General features: G+C 42.1%; 1 protein-coding gene across 5 annotated transcripts in view; it reads left to right on the top strand.

The window, feature by feature from the left end:
* Window positions 1-26,116, top strand: part of TMEM132B (transmembrane protein 132B) — a 243,399-nt gene that overhangs the window by 94,002 nt on the left and 123,281 nt on the right. For all 5 annotated transcript variants that reach the window (XM_065692445.1, XM_065692444.1, XM_065692449.1 and 2 more), the window contains exon 3: window positions 15,819-15,959. In XM_065692445.1, the coding sequence (XP_065548517.1) occupies window positions 15,819-15,959 (141 nt within the window). The remainder of the gene's footprint in view (window positions 1-15,818; window positions 15,960-26,116) is intronic.

The following is a 26,116-nucleotide window of genomic DNA, read 5'->3' as shown; positions in this document are numbered from 1 at the left end:
TAGGGACAAGACAAGGTATAATGGATTTAAACTGAAAGAGGGGAGATTTAGGTTAGATGTGAGGCAGAAGTTCTTCCCTCTGAGGGTGCCGAGGCGCTGGCACAGGGTGCCCACAGAAGCTGTGGCTGCCCCATCCCTGGCAGTGCTCAAGGCCAGGTCGGATGGGACTTGGAGCAACCTGCTCCAGTGGAAGGTGTAGAAAAGGGATTGGAACTGAATCATCTTAAGGTCCCTTCTAACCCAAACCAGTCTGGGATTCTGTGTGAAATGCAGGTGGTTTATCTGCGCGAGGGCTGCAGCACTGTCTCCTTTTAGGGGCTCTTTTCTCCTTCCCCTCCACAGTGTATAATGCATTTGGAGCTCTCTGAGCCCTTTTCTATAATGTTGTGATTCACTAGTAATTGTATTGCTTTAAATCTGTTGTTCGTTTACTTTTCATAGAAGTCCCCAACATCAAAACCTGCTTTTAAACTTTTATTTTCTTCAAGTTTATATGGGTCTACTGCAAAAAAAAAATAATCCTATGCCCTTTTATTGCCTCTTAGCATCTGCTTCATTATCCATTCTGTTTCAATACTTATTTATTCCAGTAAAGGAATAGAAATGTTGAAACATTCTGCAGAAAGCTAAATGAAGTGCCAGCAGTAAATAGCATTTTTGATCAATTTAATAATTTTTCTTTCTGCTTGTAAATTGATTGTAAATATACCTCCCATTTGTTACAACATTTGTTGCTCTTGGAAATTATTCTGCAATCGTTTCATACTAGGTGGGCTTGCAGGGTTTTGTCTGAAATTAACTTATAGCTATAAGCTTAGTGGTATCTGTTCTACAGAGAGTAACTCTTCTGTTTATGTAGTATGTCTTGGCTGGCAGCGTGGGCTTTACCAGTGCATTGACTTGCATGTTTTCTGTAGATCAGCTTTTAACTGATCCATAGGAGTTGAATGCATATCAGTGTTTGTGCTATTTTATTCCGAAATTTAATAAATTTACAGCCCTTTGTCCTTGTGTTTGTTTTAAATCTTGGTCTGCTTTCAGACTGCAATTACCAGTAAGTACAACCTTGATGGTAATAGTACTGCTGAGGCTTCACAATTCTAAGTAGTAAAAAAGAAGGGTGGTGTTGGTATTTCTGATAGATGAGCTTTAGAGTATAGCTTGAAGGGCTGCTTTTTGAAGCCTGCTGCTATGCTGGCAGGCAGTGTTACACCTGAAAATAGTTGTGCCTGAAGTTAATTGAGGATGATGGTTTGACACTGAAGGTTCAAGTCAGGAAGGCAACACCACCAGATAAGAATGGCGCATTTCTCAATGCCACTTAAAATCAAAGGAAGTCATATATACAGTGATTTCTTTTTTTTTTTTTTTTTTTAAATGGTGCCTTTGTAATTTGAGCTCTTCATCAGCAAATCAGATAATTTATGACCCAGCTATCAGATTAGAAAGCAGTCTGGGCCTCACTCGCATACTGCATTTGCTTTTAATATCCACAAGCTATTGATGTTAGTAATTGCGAATAAGGTTTTGTATCAGCAATTACTTGCACAGAAGATACTGTCACATTAATGCCTTGGTACTTGACTCCTGGATAAGGTCAGCTATAGGGATAGTAATTGCTGGAGGAAACAATTACAACCATAATCACCCAGGCATTGATAAGCACCACCTTTACAGGAGACTGATCTGAAAGCTGAGCTCCAACTTGCTGTTAGTGTTGTAATTGGAAAACAATTGCCATTTGTAGGTGCCAAATTGTGTCTACAGAAATGTAAGGCAGATTGCTTTGCTTTTGCTTCTTCATCACATGGTTCTTCTGTAGAAACAAGCAGAGTCATCCAGTCATGGGAGCTGGCTGTGTTTCTCAGTCCTTTAGTCCCAACAGCATCTCCTGTGTGCAGAGCACTGCTAGGATGGGTGGCTCTTAGGGAGTGGAGAGTTTGATTGATGAATAAATCTTTTCCAACTGTCTCTTTAACTTAAGTACAAGATAACTTTAAGCCCCACTCCCCCTCCTTTCCATACTAAGTCTCACTGAATGGGACTTCCCCTTAGCTTTAATGAGTCTTTGACTATCTCAGTAGTACAATCAGAAGTACCCTGGAAATAAAGGTTTCACAGCTATAGAAGCTGCTCACATGTGCCATGAAGGTGAAATAAGGAGGAACATAATTAATCTTTCTGTCGTTTTCAGGATGTGTTAAAATCAGACCAGGTAATTTTCTCTGAAGTGCTGGGGAGGAGCTCAGGGGGAAAAGGGCTTGTCTCCAGGAATTAATCTCCTGGTCTCCAGGATTAGTCTCCTGAAATATGTCTGAAAGTGCCTGCTGTAGCAGAACAAGGAACGTTTGTTCAGTGCATTTTATCAACTATTTCAAATATAGCTGAGCTCCCGTCCTACCCCAGAATATTTCCAACTATTGATGTGCACGTGATGGGTGATACAAATCCCATCTTTTTAGTTTTTAACTGTTTTATCAGATTTTTCATGGCCTGGGAAATGTATTTTCAATTAGAGCCTACACTAAGGCTTCACTGAGGTCGCATACAGGGCCTTCTCTAGCCCTGCAGGCAAGCCTGGAGAGGAGAACCGGCCTGTCCCCATATCCCCAGCTGAGGAGGAAATCGATTCCTGTGGGCAGCCTGGGAAAGTGAAGGCTCCCGAGGGACAGCTCTTCCAACAAGAGCCATGAAAGCACTTGTTTTACTTGTCCCCATGAAGGGGAGAGGCGCAGCTGCTGTTTTCCTGCTCAAGCATAACTAGTTATAATTAGTTTAGCCCTGGGTTATTGATACTTTGCTATGTTAGATCACAAGAGTATGTGTGTGGGTGTATGTGTGTGTATGTTTATTGTAGTTAAGAATTCTGGTAAAGTCACACTTGTACAATCCATGTTTCAGTCACGGCTCTTTTTTGACCAGCCCCAGGTTTACAAGCAGATGTTAAGCATCCTTAATGCACGAAGATGATTTTGTCCCTAGATGCCAAGCTGTGAGACCATCACATGGTACCACAGAACTGAGTGCGCAGCATGTTGCCCCTTGTTAAAATGACTTAACAGCTGATTTCCTTTATTGAAGGTTTGGAATCCCCCTGAAGTGCAGCAGATTCCCTCACTGAATTAGATAGTCTTTCTGTGGTTAGAGCCTGTATATCAGACCAATTTCAGCATTCACATCCTCCAAACAAGGCTCATTAATCGCAAATTCACAACTAACAGGGTTAAGGACTAGTTAGAATTGAAAAGAAGAACAGGAATGGGAAGTGCTTAATGCACAGTGAGCTCTGGTATCTCGCTGTGGGTGTTTTTCACTGAAAACCGCTGGATGTGTTATAATGGATTGTAGCCGTTTTTATAGGCAGTTGATTCCCTGTCCCCCAACTGCCCCAGCGGGAAAGCCTGTTTTTAGAGTGTTTGCTACTGCTAACACAGTGTATGCTTTGAAATGTTGAAAGTTTAAGTGACTGTGGTAGCTAGCATCTAGGCAAGGTGTAGTCTTAATGAAACATGAATTGTTTCTTCTCCCACTTTGTTGCTTATGACCTCTGACAGAGATGAATTTCCATCTAGTTTCTGAGGTTTGCAGAGGAGATGAAGTATAAGGGCTGGTCAAGAAAACAGAGGCTAACCAAGATCAAAACTAGGAGAGTGGCTCATTCCTACCCTCAAAAGTGCTGTGTGATGTCTGTTTGTCTTACTGAAATTCCCCAGGGGCAGTGCTAGGTGTTGGAGCCTGCTGTGCTATTGCTTGTAAGCACCAGCTCCTGGGGAAATACTGGGTTTTTTTGTCCTTCATCTTTGATCTGCCAGCTAATGAATAAATGTTGTCTGCCCCCATACTACTGAAGTAACTCATTTAACAAGGATGCTGTGACTGAGCCATGGTGGAGGATCTGCCATCCATACACAGGGGATGCTGGTACTGCAGGTAAAACCGGAACAGAGCAGACCTGTTGGCAAACAGGCCAGTTGCAGGAAAGGTAAAATGTTGAAGGATAAAAGAAGGTTTAGTATTGGTGTTAGTAAGGAATGGGAAAGCCACAGAGGGAATGATCCTATCAAATCTGCTGATTTAGGAAGTGAATTGAACCCCTATATCACAGTATAGACCAAATGGGAGCACCTTCCTGTGCCACTTAGATCAGTTGCCTCCAGTTTTTGATTATGACATTTAGTCCTGTTATTTCTCCAACCTTTGTTACATGCATAGTGCCAGGACCAAAGTCTTTGTTAGAGGTTAATGATCTGGAAATGGATTTGGCTCCCTGAAATCTGTAAAGTTGCCTTTCACTCTGGTTTATTGCTGTGCCGGACCTATCTGCCCATGTGCGCTATATCATGTTTGAATCCATCCTGAAGCAGGCTGCTGTCTGTGCCTGGTCTTCAGCCTTGCAAACGCTAGAGTTTAATTTAAAAATCACTGCAAGGATTAAAGAATCCTTCTCCAATCTTGCTGGCCCTGGGTGAGTAATTTCCTTTGACAGGCAAGTAAAATGCCATTAATTTCTTGTATTACCGTCAATCGCTGCGGTAAAAGGCAAGCAATTTCTGTGTGGTGGCTGGTAAATTTTCCTGACAGCTTTGCAAGGCTGGATAAGCTTTTTAAGCCGCGGCAGCACTCTGAGCAACAGACTTTGGAGGCCTGAATCCTCCTGACCTCTTTGCCCATCTTGGGCTCTGTGGCTGCCAGGGTCTGTCTGTCAGGCACCAGTTTGAAGGATGATATTTTGGCCAGGGTGACTAGAGGGGAAAAACTGTCTCCTTGTCTTCGTGGTGAGAAATATTGCAGGCAAATCTAACAGCCAGAGCTTTGGCACTGTCCGTTTGTGGGGCTTTCTCTGGACTTTGTTGCAGTGGATGATGGACTCTGCTGTACAGCCTTTGTCAGCTATGCTTGGAGGAGGGGCGAAGCTTGGGACTTGCAAAATCCTTGCCAAATCTGCTGAGATCCAGAGGGAGACGTGAAGAATTGCTGTTGAAAGCTCAACCTACCTGCAGAGAGTCTTCGAAAAGCTTCTTGAGAAGCACCACCCAAAGAAACCAAACTAGGGCTGCCAGAGCCTGTTGGGACAGTGGCCAAAGGGCTGACTAAGGCTATCTGAGCACCAGAGTGGGATAATTTTATTCTGAAGTGCAGACTCTTGAGGAGACTCTTGGAAAGTTGTTGTCTGCAGCTGGAAGAAAAGTTACAGTAGAAAGCAGAATGGGGAAAAATAACAACGAGGGGAAAGTCGTCTTTGATGTTTTATCCCAGCTGGAGGGCTGGTTCTCATCAGAACTCACACATTATTAGCCTGCTTGGTGGTGATTGGTGCCTGGAGTACAAACCACATCATCGTAATGCTCACTAAAGTTTTCACTAGCAGCAAAAAACCGCTTTTCTGCTGTAATATATGGTGCCACCTTTTCATGAAAAGTACTGGTCTGAGCTCTACTGGAAATTGAATTCTATCTTGTGGAAAGGGAGATTATTTCTTAAGGTTTCCTTATTCACCATCCTAGCACATAGTGCTTAAGGTAAAGGTGCACTCCAGGATGATTGATTGGCAAGCGCAGAGGACCACTGTTCCATGTGACAGGGATATAAAGAACGAGAGCTGTATTTTTTGACAGTGAAGGGGAAATGGCATTACTAGCGATATTCAGCAATATACTCTGCAGCCCCGGTTAGCTCTGCATATTTTATGGCATCCATTTTCTTTCTTCGATTAAACAACGTAAAACCTCATAAAATAATCCAATAAAAACAACAACTACAAGTGCAAGCAAAGTTCTTGTGGCCTTTTTAATTCTGGAAGGATCTTCATTGCTGTGCTTTTTATCCCTCTTCCCTAGAACTCCATCCCTTGTACTCCTTGCCATAGCCTAGGCCGAGTTCCTGATAACAGCCTTTTCTGTGCTGCTTTTTTATGCAGAGTACTGAGCAAGTGTGGAAAAATGGATGACAGATCCCTTAAAGACCACTTTGTGCTGTTAAGCAGTTGTTGGATGTGCCAAGGGTTGGGACTGGTCTCAGTTGATGTTAGGGGTTTATGCAGGTTTCACAAATCTGCTCTTTTTAATGTTCTTTTTTAATTGCTTTCTATTGGTGCAGTTTCAAGCAACCTTGCAGGTAAAGATGACCATTGCTGCTTTTAGCCTCATCTCCTAAGAGGAGGAGACATGTCAGTATGTTGTTGGCCCATTAACTGCACTGCTGGTCTTCTCCCATGTACTTTTTAGACCATTGAAAGATGTATATTAGCTGTGTGAAAGTCAAGGTGAGACTCCAGTGCATGCAGGCCTCCTCTGTTGGATACTTTCTGGGCCAGATTACACACAGTCTCAAGAGTAGCCACAGACTGGCTACGAGTGGCCTCTTCTTGGCATCTGACAGGGGATTTGCAGTCACAATGTGCTCTCAGCCCTAGGGATTGTGCCACAAACAGTCTGACGAATGCATCAAACTCTGTAGTACTCAGCAGCAACCCAGGGAAGTTTTTCTGATCTTAAGTCAGAGACAGTGCTAGCTGGTGAAAGGGAATTATATTAATCTGAATTGTATTTACCACACTCCTTACTTACGGAAAATCTGAGTTTCCAAGGCAGTGATTAAATTTAGCCACAGTGATGGACTATTTTAACTGCTGTAAACCCCCCTCCAGTGTTGACCAAGACAGTGCTGTGGCGCTCATTATCTAGTTTTGCAGGAAGAGGGATGGAAAGCTTGTACTTTGTTGTTGTTTAGGTGCTCCCAAAACCATGACCTTCAGGGCTTTCTTTGCTTGTAGAGGTAGAAAAATGACACCTTTATAAAAACTCTTTGTCTCACAGGAGGCTTGAACTCTATTCAGGCTACAGACATTTTGCAGGGCTGATTCCTGAAAGAAGCCTTTCAATGAAAGGAAACCTGTAAGTATCTTTGTCTTTGCAGGAGGAAACCTCTGACGTACTTTGATTTTTTCATTATAGTTTTCAAAGCTGTGTTTCTGCATGATTGCAAGAATTCCAAGTTCAAATACTTTGGACACCTTCAGACTTGGTAATGCATGTTGTCCGGTACTTCTAGGCTTTAAGGAAGAGTTTCATCTGTTACAGCATTGCATTGGTTTCAAGACAAAGGATGTAGTCTGAGTGTTTTAGATCTTTGAGAGAAAGGCTGAAGAGACTGAGTGGGCTTTGATTTTTGTTCTGTAGACGTGTGTTACAGAAAACCACTCCAGCATTTTACCTCTTCTCTCTACAGAGAAAGTACACCACAGATTGTTGTTTTGGAGAAAAGAGGGCACATAGTTCAACTCTTGGAGATGTCTAAGGGCGTGTGACAGCAGGCCCTGGAGCTCTTTGAATAATGATCAACAATTCTTAGCTCAGTTAAGGGAACGGAGGCAGTGGAATAAAGGAAAATCTCTCTCCTCTTTCAGGGGAAGCAGAGGTGTGAGCTGTTGGTGCATCCTAATGAGATAGGGATGTCAGGAGGTGTGTGGTAGCAAAAGGATCATTTAGACTTGGAAGAAGACCTGCTTTCTCCTTTTGATCAATAGTAATAATAGTTCATATTTATCGGATACTCTGCAAGTGTAATGTGTCAAGGAATTGTGTATTTATTTGCAAATTACGGGCAATGTTTCCTGCCCTCCAGGCAGAGAGGACAGAGGATCTGCTTCCCTGTGAGGGAAATCACTGGAGCTGTGCTAGTGGGTCAGCAACCCAAACATCCGGCCTGTCTTCTTAGTGTGAAGAGTTTGCTGGAGTTTTAAGAGCTTTCAGCACAATCTAAAGCCATATTTGTTTATGCTATAATTGAAGTAATTTGTATGTCAAAGGCACAACTATGTATTCAGGTGGAGTCAAATAAATTTTGGCTTTTAGTTTTAGTAGGAAAATCTCAATTGCTGCAGAACACTGACCTGCAGGTTTAAGTAGCTACTGGGAAATTGCAGAAATAGAACGAAACGCAGTATCTGGACACTTGTTAAGTATACAAATGCACAGTATCTCCGTAGAAATAGTATTTCTTTCTCTCCTTGTGTGATTATCTGAGCAAAGATGAGGAAACATCCTTATTCCCATTTCGAAGCTGCCCAGACCGTTAAATGGTTAATAAAATGTCTGGAGTTGATAGAATTAGACTCAATGTCTCCTGCCCCAGTGCCTGGCAACCCTTTTTCTCCCAGAGGGACAAAATTCCACTGTTGATATATTTCAAAGAAAACAGTGTTCACTGTGGGAGATGGCATTTTCATCTCCTATTACATAAAGACTTCGAATCTCTCAGGTTTCCATAGCAGTGTTGGAAACCCATGTGAACAAGGTCTGGTTTGTGACAGCAATATATAAGAATAAAAATTAATAACTTTAATTTCAAGCCAATTAGAATGTCTGCTGTTTTTTTCAGCTCTGTTTGCTTAGCTAAGTGTGAGAGAGAACAGATTGAAAAATAGAGTTTCTGCTGAAATATGATGAAACCTTAAAATGTCTTTGAATTTTCTGTTGGATATGGAAATACAGCATCATGTTAGGCTGCTTTGAAGATGTTCATGTAATCTTTGCTGATTGTATTAGCACAGCGTTGTATCTAGAGACTGTTTCTGCAACCCCTTCCCTTATAAAAGGGGGACACCTCTTTCTCTGACCTTGCTTCACAGATGTGAAATTCAGCTTCTCAGTATTAAGCAGTTGCTAAAATATTCATCCATCTCTGGTGGTTCAGACCAGCTGATGGTCCAGCCTAAAGCGTGTAGTCAGTCCTAGGAAGAATGGTGAGCTCTTGAGAAAATCTGCTGCACTTGTTACACATGCTGAAAAGGAGGAGGGAGGCTTTTGATAAAATACACCCCCCATCATCATCTCCTGTTTCTTATGCTGCCTTATTCTGAGGCTTCTGTAAAAGCTTTCTCAAAATCATAAACCATCATACTCAAGGGAAGGTTGTGTTAATTTGTCTTCCCTAATAGTTAATTTATCACATGGAAAGCACTTTACTGTCAGAATTCAAATTAAAATCCTGTTTACTCTTTTCATTATTCAAAATCCAATATGCTACTGAGCTGGATGCTTGGCATATTTTGAAACATTTGATGGGCTGAAAAAAATAGGTTGATGGCTTCACCTTTTCAGGTAGAAGGGTGGTAATTATATCATCCTAAATCTTTAGCATTGATCCCCTCCACCATTTCAAAGGGTTTTCTGTTCTCTGAGGTGCTAGGCTTTTCTCATGTTAGCCACCATGTCTGTTGAGCAGTGCTGTTCCTGCCTTGCGTTGTGCTGGTCACTATTGATTTTCTCTGCTTTGTCCTACCCAGTGCTTTGGCATTGACTTTCTTCCCTGAGTGCGTGCTGGATATCCTGTCAGTGTATATATGTCAGAGATATGCTGACGGTAATAACTGCTTTCATAGAAGCTGCAACCCCAAATGCTTGACAGGGTTAAATAAGACAGCTAGATAAGGTTGTATAAAAATAACAGATGCAGAGAGAAATTGAGGTGAATGGGAGGGATGGAAAGGCCCATTTCCTGCTACAGTGTGAAGGTGGGAGAGTGCTAAGGTCAGGGGATACAGAAAGGGCACAAGGTGAGGTGGGGCTGGGAAAGCCGTGTCCTGTGGTGGGGGGAAGAGCACAGCATATCTGTGTCTTGTTTTGAAAACGAATTTGGGCCAGTGATGCATTAGACTCACAATGAAGGACTGCAGTCACTGCAGTAGATTTTAGCATGGATGAAAGGTAGAGGTCAAATCAGAAGTAAAACTCCAGCTTACTTTGGAACTTGCTGTCTCTAAGTACTGAGCTGTCTTTATCCCCAAGGGCAAACATGCTTTTATTTTTTTATCCCACCATGAGTTCCCACTGTATTTCACTGGTAACACCTATTGCCATGAGCTTTATACCAGGCCCATGTTGAGCTTTTTACCTGCAGGTACCATTAGTTAAACCCTTTTACTTGGGATTTCCTTTGGTTTGATGCACTGCAGCTGCCCTCTGTTCCAAATTGCTGTCTGCCTGCTGTCTACCTACACCCCTCCACAGGGCTTTGCAGGCTGCTTGTTTTTACTTTGCGGTAAAGCATCATATTATTTGTGCTTGTGACCTTTTGGAGAGGGCTTGGATCTTTGCAGGATCTTTGTGTATTTTGATGTGTGTTTTACATACTTAGCTTTACTTATAGTGACATTAACATGGAAGCATGGAAACAAACACAGCTGACCTAGTGTTCCCATTTTAAGGAGAATGTGATGAGGAAATAGTTGGAACGTAAATCTGTGACAGGTCTTTTAAAATATGAAAGAAGAAAGAAGTGAAGTTCTTGGAAAAATACTTTAAAAAAACAAACACTTGCTTAGCTACTGAAGGTTTAGGACCTGATCCCGCATTGCTGTAAATGTGACTTCCATAAGAGGTGGGGCTGTGCAGGATGATTATCTGCTTGGTAGGGCATCCTCATGTCACACATACCACTTTACCCACAGACTGCTCTTGCCTGGCCAGTGCAGGGGACACTGTCTGTTACTAGTGGGTCTAAAGCAGGAGCAGGAGAGCTGGGGTGGGGTGGGGGGGGGTTGTAGTGAAGATACCAAAATATTCCCTGGCAGCTCTAGGGATAATTCCTGGTTTTGCCATATGTTTTCTGGATGAGTTTGCAGCACCTCATTTCCCTCAGATTTCTGGATTACCCGCAGAGAATTTTGGCCAGGAAGCTTAGGAGGACACAAAAGAGAGGGATGGTGCCTCTCATGGGGAGCTCTGGTCCCATTTCAGCCTTCCATCTGCTGTACCAGTGATTCCCACGTGGTTTTGCTTTCATATGCTCACATCAATGAACTCCTGACTGCCTGTGCCTCTCTCCCAAATTGCATGGAATGCACTTCAATATGGCAGCTGCAAATCACATACTCTCTCCTCCTTATATCTCCCAGCAAACTCCACTTGCCTCCACCCCCTATGCAGTGATGCTTCTATTACTTCTTATATAGAAACACTGCCCATTTCGCACCCTAAAGGTCCCCAGATGTTACATCTGAATTCAGTGATTATTTTAATTTATAGTGCTCTGCTTAATGTATCTTAAACCACATGTGTTTTAACTAGAAACTCCCCAGGGTCCTTGTTCAGAACTAATTACTTGCTGTTTGTGCAGTTCTTCAAATATGTAAAATGCTCTGTGAGCCCTCGGAATTACTCAGCTCTGCTCAGCTTTGGTCTTAACGCTGGGTAGGGGTGTCTGGCTGAAGCGTGAGCTCAGGAATCGGGATGCATCCACCCTCATTCTAGCTCTGCAGGGACAACGTGATTTTAGGCAAGTTAACTACACTGGCCTTCAGGCTGGATTTCCTGTAGGGAAGGAGAATGATTTCATTTTTAATTGGCCTAAAAATGTGTGTTGAAGGGCTGACTTCAGAAATGGTTGGAAATCGCAAGTGAAATTTATTATCATAACCATTATTATTAGTACGTCATTGAGAGTGCATTTAGCTCAGATCGTGTTTTCCCCCGTAATGGGATAGGGGGGAGATAAGAGGATTTCTAAAATAGCTCTGAAAAAGTCTTTTTTTTTCTCATCACTTTGAGCATTTTCCATCTGCTGTGAGCACATTCCCGTTTTATTTCCTAAATATCTTTTCCTTCTGTTTCTATTTTAAAGTTCCATTTGCCAAGTTTTCCCTTCCTAATTACCACTGCCGGGAGTGTTGCTGGGGGGTGTTGCAAGCAAGCATTTACCTTTGTAGATTTTGCATGACTGGGAGATGGTGGAAATCCCTGCACCACTTCTGTTGAGTGCTTGGCTGTTCAGATTCCTCTTGTAGCCCTTAAGTTGCTTTCAGCCCTGGTTATTACTTGTACCTTCTCCCTTCCCTCTGTTGTAGTAACTGAGAGAAAAGGTTTAGCACAGTTGAATTCATGGAGTCGCATACATTTAAGGCTGGGATTGCATTTTAGGACAGTTCTGGTTGTTCCAAGTTGGCAGGCTGGGGATGCTTCTGCTTGCCTGCTCCATTCAGTCCATCATGTTTCCATCTTTACATTCTACAGTAAATGGAGGATGCACTATTCAGGGGGAAAAATAACACTGCCAGGAATACCAAATGTATTCTGCAGTCTGTATTGAAAGCAGCTTCCTCTATTCTGCCTTTATGGCTGGGAATAGGGCTAAATGCACTTGTGAAGCAGTTGTTTCGTTGATTCCTTGTTCTGGAGAGCTTTGACACTTACCCCTCTTCTTCCCCCCCAGCTACTTAAGATCTTACGGGCATAAGTGTCATGAGATCAGTTCCTCAGTTCCTGAGGATATCATGTTTGGGTTGGATCTCCTCCACCCCTAAGGAAGAGAGTATCAGGAATAGTGATTTGTGGTACAGGCTGTGGATACAGGCTGGAATGTTGGGGGCCCTGTTGCAGGCTAACTTCTGTTGAGCTCATTCAGTATTTCTCAGTCTCATTCACAGCTCTGCTAATTATGTTATCAAAATGCCATGTAAGTTGTAATGTTTTAAAGGCAGGCAAGTGCTTTTCAACAGGATAGTTTTCTGTCTGAAATTTTGGCTTTTCAGAAAGGATGTCTTTCATGGGAATGTCAGTTTTGCCAAATTTCCCATTGGCTCTCATGTTGTGTTCCTTAAAAAAATGAATAAAAATTTCACACTTACCTTTATACTAAAGTATTAAGCCATCTGAGTGGTAACAGTTACTTCTTGGGTCATGCTCCTGTGACATACTTCAGTAGGTCATTTCTGTGTTTTCAAGACCAGAGGTTGAAGAATTTTTGTCGGCAGGTAAAATTAAAGGACATCAGTTTTCTCAAGAAGTTGTATTTATCCTCACAGCTCCCTTTGAGTTGGAAGAGCAGCACTTCCCAGTATTTATATGGAGGGAAGGGAGGTATAAGAAAACTAAATGATGCATCCAAACTTATAACAGAGGCTTAGCTTGGTTTATTGCCCAGAGCAGGGCAATAAACCCAGTGCCTGGGCTTGCGCACTGACCATTCAGCAGCCTCTCTCCAGTTCATCTCAGCTTGAGTAGGAATTTCTTATGCTTTTTCAAAGCCTCCGTCCCCATCACTTACAATAATTTTTGTGCCTGTATAGCTTGGGGGCAGATTTAAAGATATGAATCACTTATCTGAAGAACAGTAGGCTCAAACCACCCATATGTAGGCTGGTTTCATTTGAATTTCTTGACTTTTCCTAAGTGAGAAGCTGAATTCAGTTTCTTCCCTCTTTCAACCTTCCTGGCTCTACTGATATCCAAAAATGCAAAATGACATCTTGTCTCAGCCCACCAGAGCAGATGCATTGCAGGGGATTAGACTGGAAATTTTCCTAAAATGCAGCATTCTGAGACATTTTTGGAAGATGTAGCTGGGGAGCAGAGTATGGATGTTCACTTGGTGCTAACCCAGCAAGACAGGGGATGTGCAGCAAGCAGCCAAGACAGCATTGCCAAAACCCAGAGGGACGCCTATTAATGGCCAGTCTCCTGAAGGAGAAGCCAAGTGGTGAGCCAAGAGGGCAGGCATCAGGGGAGCCTCATGTGATGTCCACACTGGCAAAGAGCATCTCATAGCTGTGTTCAGACGTGAGAAGAACAGCAAAGCTCCCTGGCTGAGGGAGGTAGACACAGCTGAGGGGCTGGCTGAAGAGAGAAGCCAGAGTTTTGGGGTGCAGTGTCTGGAAGAGGTTGGAATAGCTGAGCATGTAAATAGATGTGGATATTTAAGGCTGCATCCTTACTGCTACACTGCGTGTGAGGACCACTGGTGATGAGAAAGAGGAGCAGCAGTTTCAGCTTCCATGAAGAATGGAGCTGCACAGGGGTGCTTCATGGTGAAAGCCTGGCCAGGTGTGGTAGGGAACTGTTCAGTGCTGCTTTTCACCCTTGTTGGTGTAAACTGACATGCTAGTTTTGGATCGGAGTAGATGAAAAGCGAATGCTGCAGAGTGAAGATGTCTGTAGTGTAAAAGCTGTGTAGGAGGACTTCCCAGGCTTCTGACAGATGGAAAAAGGGTGATGAATCCTGGGGAAAATCCAGCTGTCCTCTTGTGTCCCCCCCCCCAGCATCCTATGCCCTTCAGTTAACCTTTAATTAATTGAGGCTTTGACTTGGGTGGACAGGCGGGTTGGGGGTTTCCAGACATGTTGGCAAGAAAACACATGAGAAATTGAGAGGGTGGTGGGGAGGCAAGTTTGTTAAACGCCATCATTCTGGCTGGGAAGGAGAACATTTCAAAAGTGCTGGTTGGTGATTTATTATTTTATTTTTGCCAGGCCCCAGTGATTTTTTTTTTTTTTTCAAGTGGGAGGCTGACTCTGATGAGGAAAATTATTGAATCCATTGCTGAAGGCTTAATTCTCTCTCTCATGAACAAGTCAGTCTGAAATGAAGCCATGTAGGTGTCTGGCAGGAATTATTTGATCCAGTGTAATTACTATGGAATAAGTGAGTGTTCCTTTGAAAGAAAGAGGAGGTGATGGGAAAGAGGCACATAAGCTTTGAGGCGCGTTATTTGGAGATGTGAATGTCTGTGGAGAAACATGAAGGAGACAATTAGAAAAATAGCAAGGAAAATTCTCTCCTTGCAGGGAACATTTTTCATCAGGCTGGTTATGCCAGGCGTGAATATGGCCCATCAAGTCAGTAAAGCCTTACAGGCAAGAATAAAGATATCATAAAAACAAGATGAATTAATTCCTTCTGAGAAGAAAAAACCCCACCAATTGCATCTTGAAGTTCCTTTGATCCAAACCCATGAATTCAGATAGAACTTAAGGAAATTCTTAATAATGTAATGTGGGCAGCAACTGGCCACGAGGCATCGGGGTAAATCCATCACAATTCACTGTTAAGTAACGCTTCAAGTCTCAGCAGTGCTGTTTCATTCCACCATACAACTAAGAGGTCCCTCTTGGCTTTGCTTTTAATTAATGAAGTCGCAGCAGTGGTGAACATGGCACTACAGCTCTTGCTTTCTGCCTAATTGTTCTCCAGGCATATTTGCAGCACTCCTGTCGAAATCCCAGGCTTGTTTCAGGAGTCAAGCTGCACAAATGAAGTCCCTGCTATTAAAAACAGTTTGTTTCCTATTCCTTGGCAATCTGTTTGTAACGCTGAGCCTCACTGGAGCATGGACTTTTATAAGCATATTTTTTTAAAGCAAAAAAAATGGTGACATTTACCAGCTACCAAACTGCTTTGAAACTCTAGCTGTGCTTAGGAAATCAAGGTTTTCCATGTCAGCATCATATTATTTTCAGCAGGAAGAGTTTGACATGCCCAGTTTGATACATCCCAGTATGCTAGCATGATTATTTTCATCCCTCAGTCCTGCATCTAGAATAACATACTCCTTCTCTCATTCCTTCCTGCATTACAGTCTTTGGAGTAGTGAAGCACTTTCTTTTTTTCCCATGCAGCTTGCCCTAACATTAAAAGGCACCTTGCTCCCAAAGGTCTGCAAGCAGGAGAATGTATTTTATATCACAGTGTTCTGAGTCTCCATCTTAAACTGCAGGAAAGACATCACAAATTAAATCAACTTCTGCTTAGTCACATCTGTTTCATTTATATCAAAGTAGTGCCACTGAAGCAGAGAGCATTCTTATTCTCTCCTCATTGTTCAGGCTGAAAATTAACTGGCTTTGCACATAATGAAACTCATACTTCATCTCTTTAAAATGATTGGACCTCTTTTTGTATTTTTAAGGCAGAATGACTTACAGTTACAATGTATTAGTCTGTTACTAATGGAAGAAGGAATATTTCCTCTTATCTCCTTGTTTACCTCTGGATTTATTTGTAGGAGGTCTGTAACTAAAGCAATGCCTGTTGTTCCCCAACAGAATTAGGACAGCCCCCGGTGTGAAGATCCTGGACATCAGAGTCAGTGATGCAGACCAGTGGGGGGTTCAAGAAGAAACAGACAGTGCGAGGACCACTGCCACAGTGACATGTGTACACAACGACCCTAGCGCAGAGAGCAGGTAAGCCACCATGTGCTGCTGTGCCTTAACCCTTGCTGAAATGCTGTCAGAGTAGGAGAATAGCTTCTTTAAGGAGTTGTATTGCTGTTCTAATAACAGTAATTTTTCCTCCTCAGCTTCCTTGGAAGAGCTGTAGGTGATCTGATGAGAGATTTTTTTTTTTTTCCTTTTGTTTCACTTCTGAGCTTTAGAAGTAGATTATCTAATTAAACTGGAGGCAGCCAACTAATCAGAGCTCACATTTGCTTTTCATGCACCTTCAGGGCAGCAGGAGGATCCCTGTTGCCAAAGAGCCAACAGAAAGGCATGGATTAAAATAGAGAAATATGAAGAATAATTGAAAGCAATATAGGACAATGCTCTCTTCTTTATTTGAAAAGCCATGAAAGTAACTGCTGTGAAACACCTATGAGTCTATGAACTGTTTCAGGAATGCTGTGTCTGTTTGCTGTGGTTATGCTCCCACAAGCTGCATCAAACTTAATGAGAAATTTACGTTGTTAGTTAGCCAGAATGATGTATTTACAATACAAGCCATTTCTCTCTGTTACCATGCAGTTACTCTACACTTAAAGTAGACTGTGCATACATTTAACTTGAAACTGTATCATAATTAGGAAATCTCTAAACTTTATGTCAGAATTTTCATATGGGGAGTCTTTTGCCTCCATCTTTTTTTCTGAAAGCTCCTGTAAAGGAGAAAAATGGTTGTTAGTAATTGTTGAGACCTAGGAAGATTGCTGCCAGAGGTTTGGAGTGCAGAGAGAGTTTCTACTCTGTTTAGTTTCTGAAGCTGTAGTTGGGGAACAAATGAATCCCATCTAGCTCTGGGTACCTGCAATGCAAGCGCTGAGGTGAAAGCTATTTAGTGCGAGTTCGCTTTCTAGCAGAAGGGATAAATAGGCACTGCAGAGGTGAGAGTCCTCTTGGATGTGTAAAACAGGCCTGATGGAATAGCGAGCAAAAAGTGCCTGTTTCTCTGCAGTAAAGATGCAGAGTGGAGGCGACTGAGTGGGACGCAGACATTTGCATTGTAAACGCGAGAAGTGAAGGGAGGTGATTCCCTGCTCAGTGTCTCTGGTGAAGTCAAGTGCTATAGAGCTTTCTGGCTCTGTAGCACTTGAAATGCCATGCAAACCTTTCAGTTCATTAGCTGTTTCCTGCATTTCCTCCCCATTAGAACAAAAAGGGTGGGGGGAGTCCCCTCTTTATTCATAAGTACATTTGTCAAAGTTGTAACTTCGAGGTTGTGATGAAGGAAATTCTAGCCACCTTCCACCATTGGAAGCTGGGGCTTCATGGGCTTCATTTGGCACTTTGTGGTTTGTCTCTGAATCTTTTAGTAAGATTCCCCAGTTCCTCCTAAAGCTGTAAAAGAAGCCAGTGAGTCCCTTTGGTGGGGTGGGAGCTCAGCCAGCAAAGACCTGGCTCGGGAGGCAACCTTCATGCCTCTGACCTATGGTGACTTCTCGACCTGAATCAGTTCAGGCAGCAGATCTGGGGTTTCAGAGGCATCTGTTCTCTGCTGAATGCTGCAGTTGGGTTCTTTTTGCTAAAACAACTGCAACCTCTGTTCTGTTCAGAGGAGGGAAACCCATCAATTTGAAAGTGAAATGCTGAGGTTAAAAGAAGACTTAAGATCGTTTGAAGTTGGGGAGGAATCGAGTTATTGAACTGAAACAAAGTTTTAAAAGTTAGATAAAAAATAGGATGAACACTGGAAGTTATTGCCGTGTACGTGGTTTCGCTAATCCATGAAATTATACCTGTCACACTAACTTAGTTTTTATTAAAACTGACTTTTGTTTCGTGTTGAACTGTTAAATTGCACAAAAGCAACAGATCTCAAGGTAATTAATACTTTGACCCTTTCCTTTAGTGAGATTAGTTTAATATTTTTTATTAATTAAAGTATGCAAATAGAAACTGCTGACAGATCATCTCCAGGTGTGCAAATATTGTAGTGCTTAGAGTAAATATTTAACTTTGATCTTTAATTTGCCTTTTTGGTTATAATGGTGGCCCTCTTGTTTCTTTTGAAGAATATTAAGTGCTTATGTGGGGCTTCTCCTGTTTCATTTAGATGAGCAGAGACCCAGACTTGCTTCTGTTAGGTCAATGTGGCAAAACTGTCTCTAGACCCTATTCATCTGTTCCTCCTTTTAGTAATACAAGGAGCTTAATTAAAGGCAGTTTATATACAAGTGAGAGTGCAGGATCAATCTCTTTCATTGCAGAGCAGAAGCTATTAGTAAACAGAATCGTATCTACCTCAGGGGAGACAGTTTTTTCTCTCTTGGAAGTAATTTCACTTCTGCTGACTTGGCTGTTGTTTGGCTGGTAGTAGAGAAGTGGGTAAGTCAGGACTGGGCCTCTGAGCCTGGCTCATTTTCTTTGTGGAAGAGACGGCTGAGTTTACTATGGTTTTGCAACCTCTCTTGGGCTTTGTGAGGGGCCTCCAAACCTCGCACAGCTCAGGTTGGTTTGGTGAAAGTGAGAAACTCCAGCAAGTCACAGCTGCTCCTGCTGAAATCTGCCTATCCTCATTGTCCTTAGCTCAGAGAGAGGTCTGTTCTCCACTGCTGTGCACTTGGGTTGCTCTTTCCTCCCCAGTGTGCAGCTCTGATAAGAACCACCAAGAGACACTGCATGCAAGGAGAACAGAGGCTTTGGACTGTGACATGTTCTTAATCCCGTCTCCATTCCTTTTAGCCAGTGTTATCAGCTGGAGCCTTTTCAAACTTGCTTACTTTTCTAATCTTTCTCCTTCTCCCCTCTGCAATATTATTGTTATCATGAGTTTTTCATCTCCATTTCTCACGTTTCCCTATGCCAATTGAGTGCTCATTAAAATGCTTTAAATTAAGACCTTTCCTCCTTTCATGCAGAGTGCATCATGCCTTTTCTGTGCATTACTTAAGAAAAAACTTCCTTATCACAGTGTTTCAGGCAGTTTACATTATATTCTATTAAAAATCCATTTTGTCCAAGGTTGTCACAATTCATAGATTAAAGCTTTCCAGAGTGTGTTTTGTTAGGAATACATTCATAAATTCACCTCTTTAGTAGTCCCATAAGCTTGTATTTAAAACCTCTTTTTGAGCCTGTAGTTGAACAAAAAGTATAAAAAGAAGAGATTTATTTTAAATACATACAAGTATATATGCACACATCTATTTGGATCTGTCTGGAGCTTTTCTTTGCCCTTATTGCTGCCATCTCAAAGGACTTTTCTGGTAGCTCATTGAGCGAAAAGATTGATTGTTGCCATCTGCATTTATTCTCCCTCGTACTCTCTCCTCGGGGCAGAACTCTGTGAATCTCATTTTGGTAAGGTTACTTGAAGCAGCAGTGTGTTTTGTTTCAAAAAAGACAACGTTTTCTGCTTCAAGCACAAATACTCTTGCATTATGCCTGCAGCTGGGACCCAGCACTTCCATTCCGCAGGAAAGGATCTTGATGGATTTCTGCATTGAGTGAAGGAGAGAAAGTTAGGGCTGGTGGGTTTAGATAAAAATGGAATGCTTTCAGCCTTCCATGCAGAATGGCTGTTTTTGTGAAGGACTGGGGTCTTCCCTGTGGTGTGTAGGCCAATGTGTTGAATTAGAGCAAAAATGGCTCTTGAAATACAAGGCCAAGTCTGGGATTCTGCCAGACACAAATCCGACATGTTTTCCAGAAAACAGGTCTTATTTCTGTAAGGACCATGCAGGCTTTTTCCACTCTCTTTGCCGAAAGATGGATTGAGCCTTGCAGTTCTGTATTTTGCACCTCGGAGTTCTCTGGAAGCATCTCAGGAACATGTCACAAATTAGGCTGCAGAAGGACTAGGGCAAGAGGGCTTGAAGAAATGCCCTGGGAGCACGGTCTGTGTTTGGCAAGCTGTGGTAGCTCGTAACTCAGCACTGATATCCAGAGGAATGGGATTGCAGGAACTTTGCCAGAGTGATTTAGCATTTTATAGGACTCGGGTTACTTCAAATCACTGGCGAGCAGGAGCTGAGTTTCCATGGCCCCACAGTATGACATATTTCATGGTGCTCAGTGTCTGCTTGCTAGAAAGCTGAAGAACAAAAAGTTCATGTGATCTGGCCTTTGGTTCAGGGGAGACGAAGTGGCATGAACGCAAAACAGACCACAGAGTTGCAACTCTTCTTTGAGAGTATATGAAGAGATCATTTTCCTTACTCAGGAAAACTGTCATTCAGTTGTATTGGATCATTATCAGGTGAGGAGAGTCTGATTTTCTGACAAACCAGTACTTTAATCGGAAAGGTAAGATTTATGCTAACTAGCAAACTTAATGACATTGATTTCACCTGCAGTGCTGAGTATGTTATTGGGACCAAACTGGTTCTTCTCACTGAGGGATTATTTTATCTCCATGTCTATAATACAGCTTCCATCTCTCAAGATATCCATCACTGCATAAATTAGACTTGCATGAGGGACATGCAGAATGCAAAAGTAGGCAGGGTGAAATCTTCAGAGGGATTTTTTCAAGTGTCCTCAGCAGTATTTTTTCTATTGCCTGGAGATGTGTGTATTTTTAATTGCTGCAGACCAGCTCAGATGTCTGGCATTTGACATCATCTGTCTTTAAACTTGAATCCAAAAATGAAGATTCTATAATTAATCATTCAGTTTATTTACCGTTTTAAGAGGTGTTCACGGAATTAAAATCATTTCAATGACTTTATAAAATTGCAGTTGTACTGTCAGATACATAAATTCATAAATCAGAAAAAGCAGTTATTTAATGTATTTATAGGTATGCAAATAGACCCTCCTGTTTTGAAATAATTCACTTCTTTTTCTGTGCTTGGGAATACCCTTTGAACCAGAAATATCACTCAAAAGGAAGATGTAAAGTTGGCTGCCAGTTAAAATATGTGCATGTATTTATTTAAAGTAAATATGTGTTATTGGAGCTGATGATCAACTGAGCAGCGATGTATCATTTGGTTTTGTTTTTAAAGCTTTGGGTATGTCTCAGAAATAAGAGCCGAGGTTCTCTCCTCTCCCTCTTCACTTTGACAGACAGATTTGCACTCATCTCTGTATTGTGGGAAATATCTTCTTCCCTGCTAAGTATTCCAGCCCTCATTTTCCTGAGGGCTATAAGCAAACACTCCACCTGGAAGCCCCTCGGGCTCTATGAGGCTTCCTGGCTGTACTCGGCACTGGCTCTGCCAGATTGGAGCTCGCTTCCACAGCTTTTTGGAGGTGTTTCTGCACTGAATTCCCCACCACTCTGCTCCAGAATGACTTACATGTGTCCTCCAGGCTCATATGTCATCCAAAAATGGCAGTGTGGTGCAGAGATTCTTACCGTCTCCAAAACAGAGTCCTGGTTGTTTGGTGAGCTGATGTACTGCAATGACTTGGCCTTCCAGAGGATGCAGTTTGGTTGTACCTGGGGTGTCTGTGCTCTTGGTTTGTACATCACAGGGCATGCTGAAGCTAGAATAAGGAGTTGGGTTGCCTCAGTAACATAAATAAGCTTATAAAGATGGGTGGCTGTAGCCTGCAGTAGCACATAGCAGTTAAAACCACACTGGGGAAGGCATCAGGATGTGCAGTGAAACACTTACTGATGTGTTTATTGCCAAAGAAACTTGCTTGGCCCCAGGACACCGAGCGGGTGAAGTGCCATCAGCAACAACAGTTGGCTGACAGGAGGTCAATTGCATGTGTGGCTTTCCACAAAAGAGCAGTAGCTGGTACAGACAGACAGGGTTGCTTGGTCTTATTTTAGGCCCATGCAAAGGCAGTGGGCTGGATGCCATTAAGTTCACATAGTATAAAGTGAATGAGTAAGTGGAGCAGAGGAAGCAAAGAAAAACAAAGATGTGTAGAGCAGACAAGAAAGAATAGAGAAGGCCTGAGGAATAAAAGCCAGGGAGATGGGGAAGGAGAAGTGGATGGCTATTATCCCTGCCACACTTGTCTGATGTAGGTTAAGTAGTCCAGACGTCCTTTGGGCCCCTTTCCACCAGGAAAGCTATGCTTCAATGAAGCCATACTTCAGCTATTTTGAGAAGGAAGGGTTTGAATTAAAAAAGAGAGGAGCTTAAGGTGTGGAAAGAAGTCATAGACTATGTGGTGCAGCATACTGGCTTGGGTGTTTGCCTCCTGTTCTTATGCTCTCTCTGCTTTCCTTAGGTCAGAGATGTCATGGGCAAAGAAACGTGCTTCAAATGTAGAGTGTGCAGGACCTGTAGATCCTGCAGGAGTTCATTTTCTGGCCTTTGGCCAGACCGTAAGGCAGCACTGTATCTCAAGCCATTGATGAAGAGGATTTGTCTTTAATGTACTAGTTTGAAGGTTGTGACCTCTATTATGAGCGGTGGGAAACTCTTCTTCTTTGTGTTAAGAGTGCTGCGGTGAGGAGCATCTACACACATTTTCAAACATAAGTGTCTCAATAGAGTCATTAAAGAAAACCTGAGTTACAAGAATTTTAACTAACCTTTATTCTTTACATGGAGGCCTTTTTGTATAAAAGAAGCCAAGCCTGCTTGGAAGTGTTTCTGTAAGATAAAAGCCCTGACACCTCACAGCAGCTTCTTGAGGACCTAAAAAATAATAGACAAATTAACAGCAGCAGGAGGGACAACTTACAACAGACAGCTGTGGTTCTAGGATCATATAGGAAAGTAGCATTTCTGGAGGGATTCTTCATTTTATTTCCCTCATTCAAGGCCAAGAACAATGAAATTACCTGTCCATCTCCTATTGGGAGCCTAATAGCCTGGAAACCACATGAATTCTCTCCTGGCCAGCCAGCTCTTTTGGATGGCTGTTTCTTCCTCTTAGTAAGCTTTATTGCTGCTCTGGTGAAGCCTTCAGGAGAGGTGGGTCAGAGGGATTACTGAGTGCTAGTCCAGATAATTGCTTTCTGGCCCCATTTCACCAGTCCAAGAAGGTAGTGACTTAATGACTCTTCTTATTCCATCCTTGCTATGCTGATATGGTACCTTTATTCTGACCCAAGGGTATCTTTTGGAACAAACACACCTTGGGTAGTTGGAAAAACTGCAGTGCAGCAGGAAAATCTGAAAATTTGGGAAATGAGGAAGGTCTTGTTGGAAGAAGTCAGTAGTGTTCACCTGTGTTCAGTTGAGGAAGGTGAATGGAGGCATGAAAATGACTTAGAAAACCAGTTTTTGATAAAGATCTCTTAAGTTGCCAAACTAGTAGAAAGCTTTGTGTAAATCCAAAGAAATATCAGAAGGAAGTAAATTCTGATTCTTTGGTCGGCTTGCTTGATAGATAAGGCAGTTGTTTGTCAGCTGTGTTTGTGGCTGAAGACTTTATTCCAGAAATCTGGTCCTAGCTTCTAGAAGTGGTTTGATAGGCAAATTTCTAGGTTATAATTTAAGCCTTTTCAATTTTGATCTCATTTTTCTGTATTGGTAGTTTAGGTGGTATGTGGAAAAGAGAAGCCATTTCTTAGGCTTCTCTTTTGTATATAATGTGGGGTTAAAGAGGAAAAAAATCAGTGGAACTGTCCCTTTGGTCTTTTCCTTGGTGCAGCAACAAACAGGTGAAGAAGTGGCTTAAATAAGATCTAAACAAGTGTGGTCCACAGAACCTGATCCAAAGCCTATTCTAAATGACATTTCTTCTGAAAGATGAGCCCAATCATTCCAAAACGAGTCTTGTTTTTTAATTTGATCTAATTAGTTTCATTTTGGGTATATCTTCCCTATATGTGAATCTTAATATTGATGTAACAGTTGGGAAAGTTTAATTTCAGGGTAGGGTAGTCTGCATAATTAGAACTGCAAGAATATAGCAGGGAGGCTGGGAGCAAATTTCAAATGCATGCTGACAAGTGAATGCCTCTTCAAATAGTTATTCATCCATTGGCGCTTGCATGCTTTTTCCATATTGGATGCCAAAGGGAGTGATGACACATTCAGGAGTCAATGGGCTTTGTTGAATCTCTACTGGTTGCTGTCATTTCCTGTGCAATATGTTTAAATGGCCACGTGGATGATCACACGTGAGCTGCCACAGGAGGTCCATGACAAAAATCTGTGCAATTCTGGGGGATTTCTGAAGTTTTATAGAGATCTGTATGCACATTCCAGCCGCGTTTAAGTGATAACTTAAGACTGAGTGATAAAGCCCAAGTAACCAGGGCTGCTGGACTCCTCATTCCTATGGCAAATGCTCTGGCTCAAGGAGCAAAAGTGCTTGTGTTGGATTTGTAGGTTTTGTTTCTATAGTTTAATCACCTTTTTTTTCCTCTCTCTCAATAGCTTAGACTTGAAGAAGCCTTTTCTTTGGTGTATGCTGGTCTGAATAGCCAGGACAATGACACTATGACACAATTCTGAGTCATAGTTCATCTTACAAATGTGGGGTCTGCACAGATTTAGGTATCTGTGCAGCACCTTTAGACATGTAACATCATCTGATGGGAAGGTTTCAGTGAGCCTTATGGAGATTCCAAAGGGAAGGAGAAGACATGATCAAAACCATTGTCACAAAAGCATTACTGATTCCTCTGTAAACACTGTACTTATTTATATAGTCGCAGATTAAAAACCTGTTCTTTTGGCAAAGTTAAGTCTAGATTCAGAAGAGCACCTTTATGTAGGGTACCACTTAAGTACATACTTGGTTTTAAGTAGCTACCTTGGTTCTCTTGCTCCCAGGTATAATGATATAATGATACAAGAGGCACTCACACAGCTATTAGAGACAGCAACATGCAGAAAACATAAGTCTTGATGGTAAACCAAGTTATATATAATGAGAGGTGTTAGTGTGCTAAACCTGAAAATATTGTGGAAATCAGGAACTGAAACCTTCTGCAGCACAGAAATATTTCTCAATATATTGGAAGTGTTGCTAAGGAATTCATTTTTGGCAACTGTACACGGAGATGTAAGAACCATAATTGGATTGTTCTTCGATATAATAGGACCTGAAGAGATTATTGAATAGATGTGAAATCAGGGAGCTGGTATTTGAGGTACGTTTAATTCCCACTTTTACCAATTTATGAGTTTGACTTGTAGCAGAGCCTCCTGAGCTTATTTGAATCCCATTTGAGATGTGTTGACTTGCTTACTGAACAGCCAGTGCATTAAAGTACAAAAGCTAACAACTCATTTGTTAGGCACTTAGCCAGAATTCAAACTCATTTTATTGTTAGGAGGTGCTGTTGCTAGACAGGCAAATATTAAGTTTGTTACTTTGATTTATTCGAGTCCTCTGTGCCAGATACATTATAAAACATCCTGGCATTAACTTTGCATAAATTTTTTGTTTTAGTTAAATTTTTCACTCCTTTTGCCACTGATATTCCTCACCTGTGTTTAGAACTTAAAATGCCAGAAGCTCTTGTGAAATGAAAAAGTAAGAACTGGCTGATGGTTTTGTCAGTGTCAGCGCATGGTTTTTGTTTGTTTCTTTTGAACCTCTCTGTTTCCTTGAGAAGAATGTGAGGTGGGAGTTAAGCTGAGAGCCCTCACACAGTGTGATGAATCTGTAAGCTGAGACATGGGCCCTTTTGCAGGACCCCGGTCCTCTGGGGTGTCTGGAGATTGAACCGCTCCAGAGGGCAGCCTGTGCCAGTACAGAAAAGCCAGGGATAAACTGGAGCTTCCAGGGAGCACAGGAAAGCTTTGAACAAGAGGCAAAATACTGGGGAGCACATTTGAGCACGATAGCTCCCTGTTGGAGGGAGCAGCTTGCATCAGGACTGTAACCGGACAAGAGTTATGTCCTCCTTGACACCTGGCTGAAAATGTAGGACTCTGTTTTGCTATAAACTTGGACATGCTGTCCTTGGGAACTTGTACACAGGTACTTGACAGCTGGCTGTGTTTGTTCTTTCTATACAATATGCTGTATGTGGATTTTCCCAGGATACTTGTTAAGGGCTTTGCTGTGAAATACTGCGGTCATTAAGGCAAATCGCTAAAGCTTTAGCACAAAACCTTTCCTTAAAAACGACTGCCAATAGCTTGATCTTGTAAAAATTCCTGGTTGGTTTTTTTGGTTTTGGTTGTTTTTTGTTTAAATCGGTATAATCCATGAACAGATTTGATTCTTTGGGAGTTCTTGGACTCACTGGGCTCAAAGATTGTCAGTTAAGTCTCATGAAGAGCTTTGTTGTTGGGGGGGTTCTTTTCTGC

The sequence above is a fragment of the Lathamus discolor genome, chromosome 12 (genome assembly GCF_037157495.1).
Source record: "Lathamus discolor isolate bLatDis1 chromosome 12, bLatDis1.hap1, whole genome shotgun sequence".
Taxonomy (NCBI): Eukaryota; Metazoa; Chordata; class Aves; order Psittaciformes; family Psittacidae; genus Lathamus; species Lathamus discolor.
Note: the sequence above shows the minus strand (reverse complement) of the source record. Positions and strands in the feature narration are given on the sequence as shown.